The sequence below is a fragment of the Xiphias gladius genome, chromosome 16 (genome assembly GCF_016859285.1).
Source record: "Xiphias gladius isolate SHS-SW01 ecotype Sanya breed wild chromosome 16, ASM1685928v1, whole genome shotgun sequence".
NCBI lineage: Eukaryota > Metazoa > Chordata > Actinopteri > Istiophoriformes > Xiphiidae > Xiphias > Xiphias gladius.
The window spans coordinates 27627158-27650139 of record NC_053415.1 but is presented as its reverse complement, the minus strand read 5'-3'; the positions used below and the strand labels follow the sequence as shown (position 1 = coordinate 27650139).

The window sequence follows — 22982 nt, the reverse complement described above, 5'->3', positions numbered from 1 at the left end:
TACGTGGCATTGTTGAAACGACTGACTCTGCTGTTCATCTTGGGAGGACAGCGGGACGCGGAAGTAATGAATCTCGCAGTGCAGCTGCTCAGGCCTTATTTAGGTAGAACAAAGGATGGCTTTTGCTGTTTTCACAATTCTTGTACACTTTGATTTGCAGTCAGCATAAATGGGCACCTGAAGTGCTCCATCTTATTCTTAGGTAGTAGGCTGTGAATGAATGAGTTGCCGGTCTACTACAGTTCAAATGCCCCACCAGCCCTACCATGCCTGGTTCATGACTTTGCATTCAACCATCTGTTCATTCCTTCTTGCTCAGCCCCATTTCATCCAGCCCCCTTCGATTCCCCTCATTCCTAAATCCCAAATTGTCTTTCATCCCTCTGGACCCGACCCTCATATTGTTTCAAAGCATTCTACACCTCACACAGCCTCACACACTGTTTCCTTCCACTCTGTTCTCAACGCAACAAATGTCTAACATCTGGGTTTACATCAGCTGCACTCCTTTGTCAAAAAGCCCACGGGAGTACCGGATATGCTAATCAAATGCCTGTGAAAAGCCGAGACATGATCACCACCTTAACATTTAGCACTGACATCAGACCTCCGCGTCCAAACCCTCTGCACAGGGTATCTGTCTCCCTTCAGGGACTACACCAGAATCCATGTTTCTCGTGGCATTCTGTTTCTTTCGTGCGATCCTCTGAACTCCCAGCCTCCACCTCCAACTACAGTCCTGCATGCCATCTGGGTGACGTTACCATCCACACTCCTGACTCGCTTTTATTCAACCTCGCATGAAGTAAGATAGACCGGCTTGGCATCTCTCACGCCATGTCTCTCCACTACCTCCATTGTTATCTGAGTTCATGTTGCCAGGATTCTCTTTTCATAAGGGAGTGAATTCAAGTTGTGATGCCAATAAACAGGGGCAACAAGAGTCATGACCACTCTAGTAGAGATCAAATCTGCTGCCCATTACTTTACTTCTAGTATTTATTCTCTTTTAATAGGATAGTGCTTGTTCCGTGGTCTGTACTCGTATTTCTTATTGCTGCTGACTTTTTGCTTTTCCTGTGCTCGTTGTGTGGATTTTCCACGTGAGCTTCTGTGGTCAATGCACCTTTGTATGACGCAATCTGTTATGTTAAACTTAATTTTGTTAAATATGGTCAAACAAATGGGAGGAAAGGTGGTAAATGCCTTTCAGAAGCGATCCCCCCTCCTCCCACAGCACAGGGTGCCATGACTGACGAAAGCTTTATTCCGTCGACATTAATCTGACTCAGGCTGATTCAGTCTGTTTCCCTCAAAGTGCTGGTTCGGTGTGTGTGTGTCCTGCTGTGGTGGGCCCATGATAGTTGACTGTCTATGAATAATTATTATTTTCTTTTTACTTTTCAAATCGTAACTTAAATGCTCTGTTGCAGACAAAGCTGCCATTTGCCAGCTCTGACATGAAAATCACCTCCGATGCTGGAGCACCGACCACCACACACACATTCACCCTCGCGCACACACAAAAACTTTCTTCTCCCGTTCGTCCAAGCACACAGGGTCTTTCAAGTACCGGCTTGGAGTGAAAAGCAATCATTTTCTCCGGAGTCAGCTTGTGCAGCAGTCGAAGACAAAAAACAGGGAACAGTAAATATCATTGATACTCAAAAAATCTTCGTTTGAAGGACACATGTTGGTACATTAAAGTCTGTAAAGTACAAAAAATGAAAAGGGAACAATCCCTTGAACACAGATGTGTAGACACTTTCAGGTTGTCAGGATTTGACACATTAGCCGTCTGCATTAATATAATTTATATCACTGAAGTTCACTATTTAAACGTTGACATCTTTTACCTAATAATTAATATAAACTTATAACGATACACCCGAAGCCAATGATACTAATGTGAATGTTGTCACTTGTAAACAGGGTTTAATTTTGCTTTTGAAATGACAGTAAAGCAAAACACAAGGAAGAAGTCAGACTTGATAATGTCGAATAAAAAGATTGAATAACTGCAGAGCGAACAGTGGCAGTAGAAAAGGCTGTACACGAGCAGTCTGTGATAATACATCAGATCATTTTGGCTGGACAGAACAACCTCTTGAGGTGTTTGGAAATTTCTTTCATTTTGAGCCCGTATATGATTGGATTAAAGAGAGGATGATACAGAATTATTTGCAGTGTCATTATAAAGCTCACAATCTTTGGAAAGTTGAAATCCACTCGAGCTATAGTGACATCATATGCACACAAACAGAATATACTGATTAAAACCAGCAGGTGAGGTAAACAGGTCTCTGCAGCTTTTTTCCGGACCTCTCTGCTGCTCCGATAGGATATGATGAGTATCCTTGTGTAAGTAAAAATTATGAAGAGCGTAGGGAGTATTACCAGATCTACTAAAGCAACCACACCATATATAGTGATGAATCTTGATTTTACACACTGAAGTCCGTAGATTGCATTGTTGCAATATATTCCTTTTAGAGTAAAGTTACACAGTTTAGCTTCAGCACTCACTATTGCAGGAACCGCCATATGGCAAGCAGGTACAAGCCAAGACAAAATCAGGCAAATACTCACAGTGGCTTTTCTCATGATAGTCGGATATTGCAGAGGTTTACATATAGACACATACCTGTCATAGGCCATGGCTGCCAACAATAGGAATTCAGAAGTGCCTATAGAATAATATATTAAATATTGGAAGATGCAGGCTGAATATGATATGATCTGTTTTTCAGCCACAAAATCAATCAGAAGCTTTGGGTAAATAGTAGTGCTGTAAAAGACACAGTTCAATAGCAAGGCTGCAATGAAAACATACATAGGCTCATGGAGGTTTTTGTGAATCACGATGAGGTACACAATAGTAGAATTACAGCAGATTATTAGGATATAGACTGTGAACATAATCAAAAAATATAAATATCTGTATTTGTTAACTTCCACATACCCGCTAAGAGTTATGTGAGTAACGTTTAACTCATCATCCATGAATGCTTTCTAAAACTAAACATTCAGTAAGAAAACAGGCAGATTACAGGACATAACCATTGTACGTTCAGAATTATTCAAAACACAAGTCTAACTTTTACAGTTACACCAACATGTAACCTGTACTGGAGCGTGTTATTCATTCACAGATACCAGACCTCGAAATGAACTTGATGTACGTTCATCTCCAAAACCCAGGAAGTGAACAGTCGGAGTCGGTGGTGAGGTTTTATTAGACTGCTTCACCCTCCAAGGATCTCATTAAACTCCCAACAAGAGGGGGTCACCAGTGAGATGAGCACAGTGTAGGTGTGTTTTTTTTCCACTTTTATGAGTTTTAAACTCTGACTTCGAATGCCAGATTCTCTACGGTTGCTCAGAGACCTCTGCTGTTTGTTTTTCCCTTTTACACCATCAGAGAGTTGAAAACAAGAATGTCTGGTACAAGTACACGAGGCAGAAAGAGAGTTGCTTCATATTAAGGTCCTCGTAATAAGCTCTAGTTAATAAGGCCCTTATCAATCCTATAGGATCCTTATTAATTAAGACTAAGTGTTAATAGTAGCATCATAAACACGTTTATTGTGAGACTATAAATCATTCATAAGCACTTATACAGAACTTGTTAACCATTCACAGAGTGCTTAAGGTCATTAATAAAAGCCCCTATGAGTTGCTTATAATTGTTTCTACTAGCATTAGAAACACATTTACTGACTTTAACAAACTTGCCTATTATGTCATTGTTTAACCTTTACTGAGCTTTTTTTTGTTGCATCAATACATCAATGTTACATCGATATAATTTCTAATCTATCAAAGCATAGCAACCGCTGTTTTGCGGATGTCAACAAGTCTCTTTCAGCCAGTGTTACTCTCATTAATGAAAACTATGACTAAACAAGTTTGCCAAAGACCTTTTTTTCCATGACTAAGAGGAGACGATGATGTCACATGGTCTCGTGTGACTATATCAACATGTAATATTGCTGACAAAAAAAAAAGACCAGACTAAAATGTAGTTTAGAAAATAAAAACCTTACCAAAATCTCTCTATATTTTTGTTGAGGTAAAAAAAAGGAGACAAATTTACATAGAGCATTTTTCAAACAATGACATGATCTAAACGTCCTTCTTTGAATGGCTGCGCTGCACATTTCTCGTCCCGCACATTCAAATCAGCTTCCTGGAGATTCTGCACACCAGCAGCGCACCACCACACCAGCACACCCATGAACTAGGTCAAGACTGGACCTTGCAATGCATTGAAATGCTACGGCTGTAAGGATGTCGGGTAACGTGCGGTAAAGGGAAAAGAATGTGACGCCAACAAAACGGGTTGAGATTTGGACCCACTTCAAAGGTAACACGGCTGAGAGAAAAAAACCAGTGTGCAGTAGCCTATTGAAAGTCAGCAGCCCAGTCAGCTACGCTAGCCAACTTTTAGCTTAAGACAAGTTTGTTTGTTGTGGTGTATTGAACCTGCCGTCCATGTTAGAGCACACACAACGTAATGGCCATTCATATGTCACTGATGGCTAATGTGGTCTGTTATAAACACGTCCTGTATAACATTATCTAGTACAACGCTACCACTACGGCCTACAAAATTACAGAGTAATATCAACACCTCTCTGACACAGTCCTGACAAGACTTAACCTTATAAAGGTAGGATTCATTGAAGGGCTGTTGTACAAGTTTTTTTTTTATTATTGTGAAGGGTTTTCTTTTTTCTGGCTCCTTTTGACTCATATTGCAAGAGCTAGATTGCAATGGATTTGCTAATGTTACATCTTTCCAGATTTTCAGACTTTTCAAAATTCAGTTTGCTGAAGTTTAACTAAAATGCTAATTCTCGGTCTTGATTAAAACTAGACTAAAATGTTTGTTTTTCTTTGACTAAGGCAAAACTAAAAGGTCCAGAGTTTTAGTCGTCAAAAAGTTGACTTAAAATAAAAAATCACCGTTAACAGCTGAAATAAAACACGAAGTACATGTTTGTATATATGTAACTCCCCAACCGGGTAGACATTCACGCGCGGCAACGCGGTGGTGAACACCCGCCATCCACCGCGGGGAAAAGGAAGAAAGAAACAAACGGAGACATGTGCCACTCAGTGAGCTGGCGGGGTTTCCTGGTCAGGTCTACAGGGGCCGTGTCCCAGCAACCACCTAGCAGCAGTGACAGCCTCCTTTTCGTTGGTGGGACTTTCACGCATTAAGGATTTATTCTCGCTTTAGATCCGGCAGCTGCTATTAACACATAACTATCTCAATAAGCATCTTATAAGGATTTATAAGGTCCTTATTACCTATTAACTGACAGGCATTACAAAGACCTTAATATAAAGCGTTACAGAGAGTTTTTCTGCCCGTTAACCATTGCTACTACTAGCCAAGACCATGCTAGCAAGAAAACTTCAGACACATCTTCAGCCAAAAAGGAGGACGAACTCACTTATTTGACAGAAAATCTCAAACAAGCTCCTGCAGTCTTCACATGAACAGTTTGAAAAGTTTGAATGGAGTTTTCAGAGTCTCGTGTCCACCCAACAAGAGCCTGCGGAGACACTTTCCACCACAGAAAATCAAAGGCAGCAAATTCAATCACTGGAAACTTCATTTGCCGAGTTGTAGCTTAACTCTCAGACCCAGACAGGCAATCCACTCTGAACACCTTCAAGATTTTTGGCATCCCTGAAGATGAGGAGAAAGGAAGACCAACCAAATTTGTCCAACCTCCAACCTGATCCCTGAATTGTTAACCACAACTTTCCCAGGTTAGTGGTGATTGATAGGGCACACTGTACCCAAACCACCTGAAGCGTCCAAACCTCATAAGATAATTGCAAGGGTGCATCTTGCACAGGAGAAAGAGAGAGTTCTAGCACTTGGGAGACCGTGTTCGATGGAATGTTGAGGTAACTGAATTTTAACCCACCCTGGTTGCACTACAAAGATAATGGAGTAATGGCGAGGTTTTCATGAGGTGCTACAGACACTGATGAAGAGGGAGACACACCCTTTGCTACGCTTGCCAGCAGACTCCATGTACACCACCAGGGGAAAGATCAAGAACTTTAAAATGCAGCTACTCTTTTAATATAAATGAAAGACGGTCTAACTGTGATTTGAGTGTGCACTGACATACTTTACTTTTCCTCTTTGTTGCCAGGTGGCGTGCATGCTTCAAGGATGGTCATGTTGTGGTTCTGTAGGGCTTCTTTGATCCTGTCCATCCAATGCTTCCTCAATCTGTTTCTGGGTCTAGTCCCAGGGTTATTGAGGTTCCATGCCCAGGAAGCTGGTTTGCCAGCAGACATTCTCACCATGTGCCCAAACCACCACCCTCTCGCCGATCTATGTGATGCTGGATAGGTGTTGTTCCCACCATCTCTCTAATCCTGTCATTCCTGATCTTGCCCCTTTTGGTTAAATTTGCTGCTCTTGCCTCCCCAAAACCAACCCCTTGTCCTTGTCATGGCAGGTGGACACAGACTCAGTCTGGCCAATTGGTGAAGCAACAACAGGCCCAGCAAGGCGGTTGTGGGTGTGGATGTGGAGAAAACAGTCTTTTTTTCACCTATCAGTTCCAAAGCTAGAGGTGGGCAGCTGGTGTAGTGGTCTGTGGCCTCCGACAGATGCAGAGCAAACCGAGCCAGGTAAATTGCCATGCCTAGGGGTGTCCTAGGAGTGTCCTTTGTTTTTTGGTGGAGTCATGCCCTTCATCGCTTGGATTTTCTTTTGTGTGTGGTTGTATGCTGTCTCAAGTCAGTTTGTGCCCAAAAAAATCTGACTTCCATTGCATCTACCCCACTTCTCTCCAGATTCAGGCATACACCTCAATTGATTGTGCACGCCAACATGGTGCAAGGATTGGTGTCGTGCTCCTCTTTGGTTCTGCCATAAACTAGTATATCGTTGACTATGGCTACCATGCCACTGAGTTCTTTATACTGCATGTCTCTGTGATTTTCCTTTGGAATCCGTCTGTAGCCATCGTTATCCTGAAGGGATGTCCTGTGGTAAAGGTGGTGAGCAGGAACATTTTGTGTTTTCATCTGACGGCTCAGTGGCCTGACTGTGTATCTGAATCTGAATTATTTGGCTCCAAGCAGTTTCTGAGTGACATCATCCAATGTGGGAAGCAAATAGTGTGGCCTCTGAATTGTTTTGCGTGGATCCTGTGGGTCGCTAACAGTCTCACCACACTCATAGTCGTCAAATGTGAAGCTTTTTAGCAATAATTCCGTCCCATTTAAATGCATGTTCCTGTTATGATCGATCTCGCAACATAAATGGCGTCATGCACAGGTACACAACAGGGAATCCTGGGAATTTTCCTTTGCACTGGAGAACATCTGCAAACTCCTTCATGATGATGTTGCACAGGAGACTTGGGAACAATTCAGACACTCTGATTCAAAATAGGATTAAAGCTATCACGCAGCCAGTGTAGAAAGCTGATATGGTTTCCACGTCAATCAATCTGGGACATCCAGGTGGCTCTAGTGGCTAGTTGTTAAGAACATGCTATACTGCAATGTCTATTGTTTGATTCAGATTAGTACCCTGAGGTTCAATTGTTATTCTACGCCGGTATACCCGGGTCTGGACCTCTAAATGTACTGAGCATTTTGAGTATTTCGACTTTTCGAGTATTAGGTTTTGTGCATCTTTCAGGCCACGAGGGTGCAGGGAACACGAGCATGATATGCATGAATCCAGAAGTAAAAGAATGTGCATCATTATGCTCCCAAAGAATAAAGCTTTAAAACTGATAACTTACTAAATCAAGAAGTGTTTTTACTCAACTTAGAGTGATAATAGTGTTGACGCTACATGTGTATTATTTTTACAATAAATAAAAATCTACCAGCTCGTATGTGTGTGGTATCATGGCAGTAGCAGAAATAAGAAGCGACCAGGAGATGATTAGAGTATTACAGTTAAAGTGCTGAACCCTAACAGGCACTGAAACCTACGAAACTATCAAACTGAAGATACAATGAACTGTTTCCGTGAGAAATAGGAATGAACTTCTTTACACCATGGAAACAAATGCTTACAGTAAATACCTTCATTACACTCTTGTAGTATTATTATTGTTAATGTTTTATTATGATTATTATTAGAGAAAACATTGCTATTCCTGTAACATCATTTTAAAACATCACATCACTTTACTTTGACAGAACAACCTCTTCAGGTGTTTAGAGATTTCTTTCATTTTGAGTCCGTATATAATTGGATTGAAGAGTGGATGATAGAGAACCGCCTGTAAAGTCATTATTAAACGTACAGTTTTTGGAAAATCAGAACCCAGTCGAACTGTGATAACATCGTACGCACACAAACAGAAGAAGCTGAATAAAACCAACAGGTGAGGTAAACAGGTCTGTGCAGCTTTTTTTCTTACATTTTTACAACTTTGATAAGATATTATAAGTATCCTAGTGTATGTAAAAAGTATGAAGAGCAGTGGGAAAAGTGCAATGTTTGTCAAAGCAACAACACCAAATACAGATCGTGCTCTCGAGCTCACACAGTGGAGATTGTAAATTGAATTGTTACAAAAAATTCCTTTTAAAGTTAAATTACACAGTTTCATATCGGCACTCATTATTACTACAACGGCAATCTGACAAGCAGGAACAAGCCAAGCTAAACTCAGAAAAACCCTCACAGTGGCTTTTCTCATGATAGTCGGATATTGCAGAGGTTTACATATAGACACATACCTGTCATAGGCCATGGCTGCCAACAATAGGAATTCAGAACCGCCTAAAGAGTAATATAAAAAAAATTGAAGGAGACAGGTGGAATAAGAAATGATCTGTTTTTCAGATAAAAAGTCAATTAACAACTTTGGGTACATTGCAGTGCTGAAAACAACAGAGTTCAGTGACAAGGCTGCAATGAAAACGTACATGGGCTCATGGAGGTTTTGGTGAATCCAGACGAGGCAAATGATGGTTGAATTACTGCAGATAATTAGAATATACACTGTAAACATGATCACAAAATAAAGATATCTGTATCTGTAGACTTCCACGTGCCCATCAAGAGTTATATCTGTTACATTAAGTTTGTCATCCATGAATTTGAAATTTTGTGAGTGTTGAAATTTTCAACAATATAAGAGGCAGATTAAATAGCCGGCATACATTACTGAAAATTTAAAAAGAGCTTCACTTTCACGATACCACTGACATCCAACCTGTGCAGGAGTGCCTTATTCAGTCACAGATGCCTGACCTTAAAGTGCACTTGGTGTACGTTCATCTCCGACAGCCAGAAAGTGAACTGATTCAGTCTGTGGAAAGTTTTTATTAGATTGCTTCACCCTCCATGGATCTCATTAAACCCTCCATTAAATTAGATTCTAATATGTAAAGACATTCATTAAACCCTGGAGGCCTGAAGTCAGAGAACTGTTTGACCCCTTTTACTTGGATGTGTGCCTCTGTTATACTATTATATAACTACTATACAGCTATTTTACATTAAAGTTCAGCACTATGGAAATAAGTGGATATTTTCTGTACCAACTGCAACTCTACCTTATTGCTTTTATGCTTGTTTGTTGTAACGGATGTACTGCTATGGAAATAAAAACTTGTGCCACTTGACGCACAGTCACTAATGAGCATGATTTAAAAGTATGAGCATAAGCTTCCTCCAGGTGCATCTGTGCCTTTTTGGATGAAATTCTATAATGTGATCCAATTGCATACAGTGTTGCCACTCTCATCAGGGATTAAGGTGTTTGAAGATATTAGGGATGCACCAATCCAACTGTTTCGCTCTCAATTTGACTCTGATTTCCCAGAGTATCTGCAAAAACCGAATACATGAAGGGAAGGCGGAGGGAGTTGTACCTGCTGAACGCAGTGGTAAAGGCCTGGGCACAGGGATAAACTGTGTGTCAGGTAGTAGTATTGAGCTCCAACCAGTTTTGGAGTGACGTCTTCTAAGGTGGTAAGCAGGTAGTGGGGCCAGTTGGCATATCATCTGTTCTGCAACCCTTCAAGGTGGGCAGGTGCCCACCTGAAATATTGTCATAAATTTACTTCTATGCTAATTTAAGCTGCATTTTTATGACACACTTTAACCCTGTTTTTTTTTTTTTAACTGTATATCTTAATTGGATGAAGGTTTTTAGTCATTGGACATCTGGTTTTTAAGTTTTCCAAGAAACAAGCTAAGCAGATGTTTGCGGAAGCTAGGCTAGCAGCTGCTCCCCAAACAGCGTTAACGAACATTGATTTTAACAAGGAACTGTTTTTGTTCAGTGTCTTTCTTGCTTCAATCACTGGCTTCATTAGTTTTAAGTGGATGATAAATCTGTGCACAATTTGGCCCACCGTGTAGACCCCCATTAAGGACCATCATCGATGAACCCTTATCCTAACCATGAAGAAGCTGACTACAGAGCACACTGAGTGAAACTGTACTTCTGTGCGTGGTCAAGTGCTGAATCACTGCAGCCGGGCCCGTCTGGGTCCTGACTCTCCGACCCTACACCTGAAGCCTCCTCTCGAAGAATGGCTGCGACAACAGCAATCAAAGACAAAAAAACTGAGCTGCAATCCACACAGAGGCTCATCATGGAGCTTCTCCATGTCCTTCCCTGTGTGGCATTGCTCTCCATCCCCACCCAGTTGTGAGCCAAAGTTTCATGGTACAACACTAATGATCCCTGACTTTGTAACCGAGAATCCACGCGAGTTTGCCAGACTGAAGGTTAACCTGCCTTGTATTTAAGAGTCTCTCAAAGGAACAGGTCAAAATTCGGATTCTGCCCAACACAAAATGCTGGGAATGTGGTCGGAGACATGCATTAACACATTGAGGATAAGGATAAGGATAAAGAGGTCCATCCATAGGTGAGCCACAGCCCTTCTGTGGAAAAGAAACATGTCCCTCCAAGGAAAACGAATAAGCTTATCACAATGGGGTATGCGATGAAAGTTCCACACACTGTCGATGTCCTCATGGTGTCCTACAACACAAAGAATCGCATTGTCTTAAACTGTTCCTTCAGTTACAAGGGCAGGAGCCTCAGCAAATGCCTTTTTCTAACACCAACATTAGGAGCGACCCTTTTGAGAGTCCTCTTGTAAGCATGCAATAAGCAATGTCATAAAGAGGTGTCTCATCCGGTGCATCTCTTATCTGAAAATCAACCATTCCTTCGATTCATCTGGTGAGACGCAAAAGAAGCAAATCATGGTGTCTACCAATGATTGGTATTACCATTTGGAACTACCTTTCGTCCTTGAAGTGCAGTGTTTTCCCTTCATAAACGTGACAAGGATCAATTACTATGCAAACTTTGTGTGAAACAGCACCAATTCATGCAGGAAATGTAGTCAATTTCCAAAGCTATAAACACTGAATATAATCATAGTGCGTTACCATAATTGTTTAGGCACAGACAACATTAGGGGGGTACATGCCCCAGAGTTTGACAAAGTTGATCACATGTTGTGTCTTTAGGTGAAAAGTTTAATGAGATCCATGGAGGGTGACACCATCTGATAAAAGCATTCACAAACTCAAGATTGTACACGTACTAAGTGCATGTCACAGTAAGGTAACAGTGAACGAATGAGACATCCAAATACAGATTTTATGGTAAATATATCTTCAAACTGAGACTTCCTCAGTTATTTGTAATTTAACTATTTCTGTTAAATGATCTGCCTGTTTAAAACATTGTTAATGTTTGACAGCATCAATGGATAAAGAAATAAATGTAACATACATAACTCTTAGCGGGTATGTGGAAGTTAACAAATACAGATATTTATATTTTTTGATTATGTTCACAGTCTATATCCTAATAATCTGCTGTAATTCTACTATTGTGTACCTCATCGTGATTCACAAAAACCTCCATGAGCCTATGTACGTTTTTATTGCAGCCTTGCTACTGAACTCTGTTCTTTTCAGCACTGCAATGTACCCAAAGTTGTTAATTGACTTTTTATCTGAAAAACAGATCATTTCTTATTCAGCCTGTCTCTTTCAGTTTCAAATATTTTACTCTTTAGGCGGTTCAGAGTTCCTATTGTTGGCAGCCATGGCCTATGACAGGTATGTGTCTATATGTAAACCTCTGCAATACCCGACTATCATGAGAAAAACCACTGTGAGGGTTTTCCTGGTTTTAGCCTGGCTCCTGCCAGCGTGTCAGGTTGCAGTACCAGCTGTACTGAGTGCTAACAGAAAACTCTGTAACTTTACTTTGAAGGGAATTTTTTGTAACAATTTAATTTACAAACTTTACTGTGTGAGCTCAAGAGTGCTCTCTGCGCTTGGTTTGATTATTTTGCTCAATATTGTATTTTTTCCAATGCTCTACATTGTTTTTACTTACACAAGGATACTCATCATATCCTATCGGAGCAGTAGAGAAGTCAGGAAAAAAGCTGCACAGACCTGTTTACCTCACCTGCTGGTTTTAATCAATTTTTCATTGTTGTGTACATATGATGTTATTATACTTAGACTGGAATCAGATTTTCCAAAAACTGCCCGTTTAATAATGACTTTACAAGTGGTTTTGTATCACCCTCTCTTTAATCCAATCATATACGGACTAAAAATGAAAGAAATCTCCAAACACCTGAAGAGGTTGTTCAGTCAAGTAAGATGATGTGATGTAATAACTCCGAAAGTCATTTCTTCAGAAAAGCAGAGATGTGATCTGTCTGGTCCTTTTTCATGACTTGTTTTAATAACTAACACACGTTAAAGGTCATTGTCAGCCTCAACAATGTGATGAGTGCTCATTTGTTATTCAAAAGTCAGTTTTTATTCTGTCAGGTAATCACAAGTTTCAGCCGTGCCAAAATAGAACCTTGTTACTAGGAATGACATTCATATGTATTGCAGTATCTCTAGTTGTATTGCAGAAGCTCATAATGACCATAGAGTGAAGACAAATATTTTAAATGTTGAAAAGTCAAGTTTAAGAACTGAATTAATGTGATGGTTCATATTTAAACTCTTAACCTTGAACAGAAAAGCACAAGCCTTTGTTTCACAAATTTTTCCTTCGATTTATTTCTATATGCAATTCAAACAAATAAAATCGTTTTAGTAACAGTGATATTGATGTCCCTCTGATGTCTTATGTTCCCCACCACTGACAGTCTGAAAGCACTGACAATCACTGCATTCAGTACACAAGTCTGACAGTAGAGTCGGAGTGAAGTGCATGAATCATCCAGAGTCCCGATTTACAGCATGAAAGTGAATACGGGACTGTGGTGAAATGTGATGACTGACTCGGCAGAGCTGGACTGTACAAGCAGGATCCAAAGGAAGTTATAAAGAACAATATAAGTCTTCAAAACATCGACATTTTTTCTAAATAATCAAACTGAAGAATTGTCTGTGTCACTGATACTGTGAAAGCAACACTGTGCTACACTCTGCTGAGCGCATGTTGTTAAATTAGCTGCTTCCACTGGGTCAAAATATAACTTCAAACTGCTTTTGGCTTAAAATGGCTTAAAAACAAGTCTCCAACTTGTTAAGGATCAATATTAGGTCCCCTGCTATTTACTCTAAACGTAAATAATATTTATTTTCCAACTCAACACTCAAGTATCACTCACAAACATGTCATTAGCAGAAGGATAATAGAGATCTAGTTCATTTAACATTAAGGAGAATGAAAATGCTGTTAAATGAATGAACGATGTTCAAATAGTAAAGATACCGATAGCAGCACCCATGTATTTTGGTTCTGATGCTATCAGAACCACCAATTTAAGACCGGCCCTTTGTAACCAGCCCCACTGGAGTCTCACCGGTGGACATTTGATATCTCACAACTGTCTCAATTCAAACAAAGAACACGTACCCTGTAGCAAAATATGCAGTTTAGTTTCCTGTTAACACATTTAATTCCAATTATCTTGAGCTTGACTCACGTTTACTGAGCTCTATGTTTTCTGTTAGAAGAGGCTACAGCTATTTGCTGCCATTTATTTGTAATATTGAAACTCCCCAGATGTTTCAAACAGTCCATCACAGTTAAGATTCTGCTTTAAAATCCTTGCAAACCCATGATCCACATACAGCTGTTCTCACTTATTATGCCTCATTAGACCTCTCAAGACTGTGTGGGCGTGTACAGATCGCGCTTGGTTGACATCTGCCTGAGTGTCCTGATGTACGTCTTAAGGTGGGAAACGAGTTTATCGTTCTTGTTGGTGGGCTGAGTTTGGTGACCTCACATAGTTCCCAACGTATGGTAGCTCTGCCCATCTTCAATCTGAGCCGAGGTCTTATCAGTCAAAGGGACTCGGAACACCTGTGTGCGTGTGCAGGCCTTTAAAGTCCCTTGAGACCCTTCTGCCTCCCACAGAGGTGTTCTCACCTTTGTTGCCTGTTAGATCTCTTCCCAAGACTTTGTGGGTAGTTACAAACTGGACTTGCCTGAAACCTCACTATTTCCCCAGGACGTTTTGTTCCACCTGTTGGGGCTGACAACTTACACCTTTATCATTCTCATTAGTACGTAGAGTTTGGTGACATTGCATGAATCGCAGCATAGCTCCACCCAACTTCCACCTTGGAGGGCTAATCAGCCAGGCTAACTGAAAATACCTGGGTGGGTATGCAGTGCTTTTAAGCGTTATGCGAAAAACATCTTCAGTGTCTTTATGTGGGCCATGTGGACAAACCACCCACAAGGCAAAGGCAAGACCCATAGCATGCTGACCCCTGGCTTTGAAAAATACCTCTAGGGGCCTCGGATGTCCACGGGCTAGTGCGAAGGGTGGAGCGGTACTAACACTCTGCGAACCTCTACACACTGCACTGGCTTTGGAACCAAACTTGTGGTTCAAATGGGGTTTTGTTATCGCACTGTCCATAGAAAACACCACATTAGAGCACAAGATAATTCATAAGTGTAACTACTACTATGTGAGAAGACATGTTCGAAATCCAAGGAATAAAAGCTCCATTCACCCTACTTATAATTCATAAGTGTACCTACTACCCAGTCACATCATCAGCTTTGCACCTCCTGGTCGTGAGTTGGACCGTTTTGCAGGGGAAGCAGCTGCACAGCCCTGGTAAACCCATAAAGTGAGAGTAAACTGGGAACATCTGCCTAAGCTCCAAGTTCCAGAGGAGCCCAGCATCCAATGGGGGACAAGGAATCCAAATCGGGGATGAACAGGTGATTTATACTTGTGAGTGGGATCCATTCATTGTTGGTTTTTTCCTTTTTTTTTTTGTTTGTTTGTTTCGTTTTTTCATGGGATGTGTTGTCAAGGTTTCCCAAAGTGCATTTAGGAAGAAAAAACAGCTGTAACTTGCCACCAGTCGCTGCAAATGTAAACAGCCATGACTTTCAGAAGACCTAGGAGAAGACATGTTCGAAATCCAAGGCATAAAAGCTCCATTCACCCTGCAGATCTCTGCTATGGTAGCAGAAACGGCCGGAAGAAGAGATTTGTTCCTGAACAAAAATCCAATTTCAGCCTTCAGTTTGCTTTTCAGATGCTCCATGTGGGTCTTAAAGATACTGTATGCAAGAAATTTAGTTTTAACACTGTGCCTGCGCTGGAGTGTCGTATATCTTGTATAGTCTCAATATAGTTTATAGTCAACCTATATTAACAGTGTAACTTTAGCTACCTCATCTATCAACGTGATGCCGGTCGATGTACATCACGTCACTGTTTTAGCCAGTGCCCAGGTTGCTTGCTCGCACCCACCTACAGAGAATAGAATATCTGATCTTGCAGCACAATATCCACTTGTAGTGACTAAAGCTTTGCTACCTCCACCAAGGAGGTTATGTTTTCGCCCGCGTCTGTTAATTTGTCAAGAGGATTATGCAAAAGTACTGAACCGATTTGCACCAAACTCGGTGGAGGGATGGGGCCTGGTCCAGGGAAGAACCCATTTCATTATGGGGCAGATCTGGATCATTTACCATGAATTTGAATTGTTTTCTCTGAAGTCTGGTGTATGTTGTTTGACATTGACCTTGTCGGAGGTCTGCGCTCTACTGAGTGCCATTCTAATTAAACTTTTTTATGGTTCTGTTTGGACTCTCACAGCACCTGGTTCAGGTTCAGGAAAGATCCTGGTCCGGTTTAATAAGGAAAAAGTTCACAGTGACTTCAGACACAACCTGTTTATTTACATTGAACCAAAACCACCATCTCCTCCGAACCTTAACCGAAGAGCTGTTGTTGTCTAAACGACAGACTGGAATCAAGATACGAATCCCATAGCGGCCATAGTGTCACAGTCATGTGCTTTGTACGTCCAGGATGAGTAAAATCTCTTATCTTATCTTCCTCTTCACCACTTTCCATGCTTTTCCTGGCAGCTTGCTTCAACACGTTTGTCTGCCTCTTTCTACGAATGCATTTGATCTTCAGTTGCTGTCTTCTTCACAGTGGACATTTCCAAATGCAGTTTCCCACTGACCACAAAGTTGAGCTGCTGACCGTCATCAGTGGAGGATCAAGAACGAAGCCCGGCTTATTCATTCAGAGTCGAGATATGAGGTCAAGCGTCGCATAACTTTTACACTTTCACAGGGGGTCAAAGAGGTCATAACACGGTGACAAAGTTTATAGAAAGTGCATCCTAAAGGTGATGTAGAGTATTGTTTTGATGTGTGTGTGTGTGCCACCAAGGAATGAGTGAAAAAAGCAATTTCCAATTAGCATGATGCAATTGACTTCAATAACACCAACATGGTGTCCGCAGAAGCCCAGAGCTGATGTAAGGACACTGTAATGAGTGTCATTAGTGTCCTCTACTGTGACCCCCCCATGCGTGCCACCTGCACTGTGGTGAACAACAGGCGAGGCCCCGGGGGACAGGCCTGGCTACAGCCGGTCTGGAAACAGCTAATTACCACCCAGCGGTCACAGTGAGCCGGCCTCATGGGACGCTCTGCGAAGCAAACACCTTTTACCTCTGTAATCAGAGAGAAGGGTCAAAAGGATCCAACGTGACCTATGATTACAAACTCTCCGAACCAGAAAAGTTTTATTTTAATTGCCTGTGTAATAAGTAGCTAAGTTATGTGAAGTCATTATCCCAGTAATGATGTTAGAGGTGGTCGACAGGTCATTATCGCTTTTGTCCTTTGAGAGCTATTAAACACATTAACACAACTCCAGCCTGGTGTAAAACCCCCACAGACAGGACACTTATAATATGATATAATATGGTATAATGTACTATAATAAACTAAGAGTTTACTGATAAACTTTGTGATGAGCTTTTTAATTATGATTCTTTGGTATAGATGAAACTACCCAGCTGTTTAAGAGGTGCACTGTGTTAAAGGAAACAAAATGTGCTCTAAATCTTTTTGCATTATTTGCACGTGATAACCCAGGTGAAGAAAAAGAGGCACATTGTGTTTAAAGACTTTTGTCTACTGCTCTTTTGTCAACATGGAAATTTGAAGCACTCGGTTTGTGTTGCAGTACCTGCATTAAATATATATCAGTACCTTATTGTCAATTACAGTTAAAGGAGATGATGTTGAGGTTGAAAATCAACCTTTGCCGCGCAGTTTCTATGTCACTTTCCAGATTCTCTTCGACACTCATACAGCATGATGAGTTAGATGGCCCCGATTATAATGAGGTACATACTGTGGTACTTGAGACAGGAAAACTTATGAACGTACTAAGGGTTTCATGTGAATTCAAAGGTCTTTGTTGGTGAAGCATTTGATTTCCATTTGTTTTCAAATCACTCATTTAAAGGCTTGTTCCACTTTTTTTTATTAGGATGTAGTTCTTATATTCATAGTTTAGCCCATGATTTCAATCAGTTATGAAACAGTTATATAACACTGAACCCATCAAAGTTATTGTTGGGATCCGGGAAAACAGAAATTGTGGAAAACGAGCACGTTAGATCTGATTAACACCCAAAATGTACAGTATATGTGTGAATGCAGCAGCCGGTCAGGACCAGGTTTCTCTTACGTTAAACTGTAACTAAGTCAACACATGGCGCTTCCTCTAACCTGTGTACGTGATAGTATAAAGGTAGAAACTCCACAGGTCCTTTCCAGAGAACAGCCGCTAAATGCTCCCATGCTGCATGAATAAAAACAGATTTGATCCAGAATGAGAACCAAAAACTCTCAAACATCCAAGAAGAGTTTCCATGATGAAATATTACAAAAAAAATAAATAAATCAAGAAACGTGAGCAGTCAAACGATCCGACTGTTTATCAGCAAACCAACATTTATCTAGATGATCTAAACCACTTCGTTTGGACATCAAACTGAAAGCGAGGCACCGAAAAATGTCACTAATAATCCCTCAAATTCCAGGTTTTAACAATTAATAACGTCATCATAACTAATAAGAAAGAAGGTCACAAGTAAGACTCAAGTTTTGAGAAACCACAATTATTCTTCAATATGGAACCTAAAGAGCATGTATTGGTCTTATATTAGGGTTTTATTGTTTTTTTTGTCTAAACCTACAGCAGGTCTCAGGACATAAACCTCAGTCTCTGGCAGAAAAGGTCCTGGGCTTTGTACATCCGCCTCCGAGTGACGAAAGTGTGGCGCTTCATCCGCTCACATCGACGTTGCCTCAGAGCATAATCTACGTTTTTCACCACAACGTAACCGGGAAAACAATTTAGTAGCCTGCTAAATAAACTTAAGTTCTCGGAGACAGGGATGGCTGCGTAGTTAGAAAGCGAGGCGCCCTGAGCGCAGAGGCGTCACTCAGAATGCCTCCCGCCCAGTGGAATCTATAAGACAATGCTGATAGTGTGTTCAGCAGGTGCAGTAGCTGCTGCGCTGAGTCTATTGAATATTTACTTCTGTCATTTCCATCTCCAGCTGCTCTTTGGCGCATTTTGAAACATGATTTCCCGGCAAAACACACAGTAAATACAGTTTACCTGGGGAACAGTTTGATTTTAAAGCGGTAGAAGGTTGGAGACTGTCTACCGAAGAAAAACAACATGTGTTTACATTCCAGTAACAGCGCCCCCTACCAGTCAAGGAGGAAGTCAGGTGATGGTGTTATAGAGGGTGGGGAAGGGAGAAGAGGCGAGAGGTTGGTGTGAATGGATGGGTCAACAAAACAAACCCACAATGTTGATTATAACCCAATGATCCTTCCCTAGACCAGTTTTTCTTTGTGCCAGAACCCAACCAAACACCGAACCTTAACCCTGGTGGTATCAGATCAAATAACATTCCCGGTGATTTGTAAGGATTTTTGGAAGGCACTGACATCAAGTGTGCAACAGCTGCCGACAGGGGGCGTCAGATCAGAGACATAATCTCTGGCTGGATCCTGTTCAGAGGCAACGAATTGTCCTGATGAACGAAGCTACATCCATTAACGGCAGCAGAGTCAGAAGGGAAAGCGGTTTGATGGATGGATGGCGCCCTCAGTAAAAATGTGAACACGCAGACACGATACACACATTTTCCAGGTCCAATGTGACCTACACAATTGCCAGAAATGTTTACGTTCCTGCTTTGTTCTCGTTCCTGTCCCAGAGTTTTAATCCCAGTGTTTCCTGCCTGCTTCAACCATCCGTCTGTGAGCCCGTTCTGTCTTCAGCTAAAGTACCTTCGCTGCACCGACCTGCCTTCGTGTGTCTGCATTTGGGACAGGAAATCACTGAGCTGCGACGTACAGTATCTGTAATTCGAATATACTCTCCTGTACTTTGATGAGGCTCAGTTTTTTTATGTTCTTCTATATAAATAAGGTTCATTGGAATTACAATACTCCCATCCTAATAACTCTGATTACATAGGAGATAAATGCACATAAAATAAAACCATAGGTAGAAACAACATAAAATTATATTTCATCATAAAAATGTTTTAAAAAAAGATCCAAACATTAACAAAAAAGCAAACTGAGATTAAAATAAATTGTCCTGCTACAGCATTCGATAAGACAACACAAGTATCGTATGGTTTCGTTCCTATTTTATGTCTCACTAAAGACAATTTTCCACCCTGATGAGAAATGAAATCGCCTTATTTCGGCTGCATTGTTAGTAGTTGCTGCATGTTCTCTGACGGAGGATGAGGAGGCTTTGAAAACATCTTCTGCATCTGGTCCCTGAACTCCCTCAGTCTTTTTTTTCAAGACAATAAAACCCCTTCAGGGCCCGCTGGGTGTTCAGGTGTTCTGTAACAGCCAAGGTCGTTAAATGTTTCCTATGTTCTTCTTTATATTTAAGATCAGTTTGACCTTAGGAGCGAAAAAGACAGTTTGTTGAACACAAAGAAATGTGTTGATGAGTGAGTCCCAGCATTTCAGAATCCACTTCACCACTTTCTCAGTGTCGCTTGTTAGTTGTCTGAGCGGCTTTGCTGTTTCGAGTCAGCCTGGTCGTCGGCTGCTGGTCGCTGTGGGAGGAGGAGCCTCTCTGGCGGCCATGTTTTCTTACATCTGTCTCTGTTTCTACGGACTCTCTTTCGCTCTTTCCATCTCTCTCTCTCTCTCTCTCTCTCTGAAGGATCAGTGTTAATCACGGGAGGTGACCCAGTGACCATTACCCTTTGATAACCCCCGACGCACGCACACACACACGCACACACACAGCTGGTAAGGGCTGGTCTCTTGAAGATCCAGATGTTGCAGAGGGATTTAATACATCACAACTACTGTTATTGTGTGTTTGTGCGTTGCCCTCTTAACACTGTGTTTCCTGCCGCTGAGCATGTCTGAACTGCTGCCTGCGTGTGTGTGTGTGTGTGTGTGTGTTGTGTGGCTAAAAGCAGCAAAGAGTTAAGAAGCTTTGTGATCTGTTGAAGTACTTAAAGTGAGTGAGGGAGCGAGAAAATGATGGACGGAGGAAGCCATTACAGTGAAGAGAGAGAAGGGAGAGAGACACTGACGTAGAACGCAGCAGAGCAACAGATGGAGCGAGTGGCGGGAGGGCCGGCGGGGAAGGAGAAGGATTTTAAAGATCCCAAAAGAAGGCAATGAGGCAGAGGGAAGACGGGGCGGGAGGGAGAGAGAGAGAGGGGGAGAGAGAGAGAGGAAGGGAGAGAGAGAGAGAGAGAGAGAGAGAGAGGGAGAGAGGTTGGTGCTTGGTGGATTAAGGCGGGTTAGAGAGGATTAGTGTCTGTTTTGGTTTGGTAGTAAAATCACATCCACGTCAGTCACCACTGGCGGCTGCTGACACGCTCACACACTGCTGATTCACTTCAGAGTTCACACACGGAAACGTCAGCGCTGAGGACGCTGGACCAGAGGGCGAGCAGGTGGTGAGTTGGTCTCATCTTACACTTCTGACTCTGGAAGTTTGACTGTATGTAAGGAGATGTGTGTGTGTGTGTGTGTGTGTGTGTGTGTGTGTGTGTGTGTGACAGAGAGGGAGAGGCTGTACTACGGACTCAGTGTGCTCACACTGACCAGGCTAACATGCCAAGTTAAAGTAACATGTTTACCAGGCTGATGGGCACGTCAGCAGTTAGTTCTGCAGGTTTTTGGTCGAAGCCCAACTACTGGACAAATGCAAATGTTAGAGGATCAGCAGAGTCATTCCAGGTCCTCCTGAAAAGAAACGTGAACGTCTGAACCACATTTCATCGCAGTCCATCCAACAGTTGTTGAGACGTTTCACCAGGAAACCGCTCATATCAACCCCACGGTGACGCCGGGGGAAAACGTTCCCATCAGGAACATGAATGTGTCTGTACTTCATAGATCACATCCCAGTTACTTCCCTGCTGCAGCGGCACGATGCTGTTTCCTCGGCTCATTTCAAACCAACAACACATCCTCTCGCTAGGGCCAATATTAAATCCAACAGCCTGACGCTGCTTATAGAGTCCGCAGCAGAATGAAGCCTCCAGGCAAACAACTTAAACTTCGCAGCTGCTGCAGCCCACAAAGACCAGCCCCGTGTCCTATAAGGTACGTCTCTGTACAACCCAACTGCAAAACGCACCTGAACCCCTTCCCCACCCACAGGCTTCACCACAGCATCAGAGCGTTAGCGCCCCCAGTTTGCTACGAAGAAAATGTTCTCAAACTACCTAAACGATCCATGGCGTATAAAGATAATCCATCTCTGCTCAGGGATTGGTTGAATCTAGGGGATCAAACATTTTGGTTAAATGTTGCCCTCCCACTTTATGGAAAAGTCAGACACTGATGTTTTAGATAACTTTATTTATACAATTTTACAGCTGAGAACTACAAACATATCCACAGTTGTCAAACTCCAAAATACCCCCAAGTCAAACGCCTGTCGAGCAGACAACCCGTAACAGTGGCAGGCCTCAGTAGCTGGACCTGGACTCTCCGATGAAGCTCAGTGAGGCTGCGTGGTGTGCTCGCCTGACTTTGGGAGACTTCAGGTCTGTTAATTGAAGCTCTTCCTGGACAGTGTAAGTGGAAACGGAAGCTGAGCCAGATAAGACGTGAACTCAAATTAGCCCTCGTTCACTAACCTGGTGCCGTGAGAGGAGGAACCAAAATAACACGAGCTGGGTTTTGCATACAGACAACGCGGCTCTCTGGACAAATGTGACAAAATTTTAACTCTCCTCTAAAATTAGAGATGAATAACACAACGACGGTTATCAGCTAATTTATAAACTGTGGATGTTAACCCTGGCAGGGATCGGGGCTTTACAGAGGAGACATTTCAGAAAAGATTAGTTGGTTTGTGGCTTTTTATCCGCCGACCTAACTGTTGGAATCAGGGTTCACGGTGATGTTGAATGAAAGTCTAACCTGTCAGTTGCACTCATCCATTCGATTTTGTCGACGAACTTCCCTGTTGTGAAAACACCCAGTTTTCCTTCGGAATTTGAACATTTCGGAAGAGCTCGCTCTCAGTTTCACCACCAAGCGAGTGGCTTAGACAACAGGGACAAACACTTCCACCGCTGTTCACCCCACGTGAGATGTTTCATCTTATCTTGTAAGATAAGGGCGGATACACAACACAGGCTG

At 42.0% G+C, this 22982-nt stretch overlaps 3 protein-coding genes across 3 annotated transcripts; 1 reads left to right on the top strand and 2 right to left on the bottom strand.

Moving 5' to 3' along the window:
• Nucleotides 1-2076: 2076 nt before the first annotated feature.
• On the bottom strand, nt 2077-3003 carry LOC120801595 (olfactory receptor 11A1-like). Its single transcript, XM_040148747.1, has one exon. The coding sequence runs from the start codon at nt 3001-3003 to the stop codon at nt 2077-2079; it is 927 nt and encodes a 308-aa protein (XP_040004681.1).
• Nucleotides 3004-8177: 5174 nt separating this feature from the next.
• Nucleotides 8178-9104, bottom strand: LOC120801594 (olfactory receptor 11A1-like). Its single transcript, XM_040148746.1, has one exon. The coding sequence runs from the start codon at nt 9102-9104 to the stop codon at nt 8178-8180; it is 927 nt and encodes a 308-aa protein (XP_040004680.1).
• A 2643-nt stretch (nt 9105-11747) lies between these two features.
• LOC120801597 (olfactory receptor 11A1-like) lies at nt 11748-12668 on the top strand. Its single transcript, XM_040148750.1, has one exon. It carries the CDS (start codon nt 11748-11750, stop codon nt 12666-12668), a length of 921 nt encoding a protein of 306 aa, XP_040004684.1.
• Nucleotides 12669-22982: the final 10314 nt, after the last annotated feature.

What these genes read in the sequence shown, in the direction of transcription:
- LOC120801595 (XM_040148747.1), bottom strand. Translation starts at nt 3,003, where the DNA reads ATGGATGATGAGTTAAACGTTACTCACATAACTCTTAGCGGGTATGTG.
- LOC120801597 (XM_040148750.1), top strand. Translation starts at nt 11,748, where the DNA reads ATGGATAAAGAAATAAATGTAACATACATAACTCTTAGCGGGTATGTG.
- LOC120801594 (XM_040148746.1), bottom strand. Translation starts at nt 9,104, where the DNA reads ATGGATGACAAACTTAATGTAACAGATATAACTCTTGATGGGCACGTG.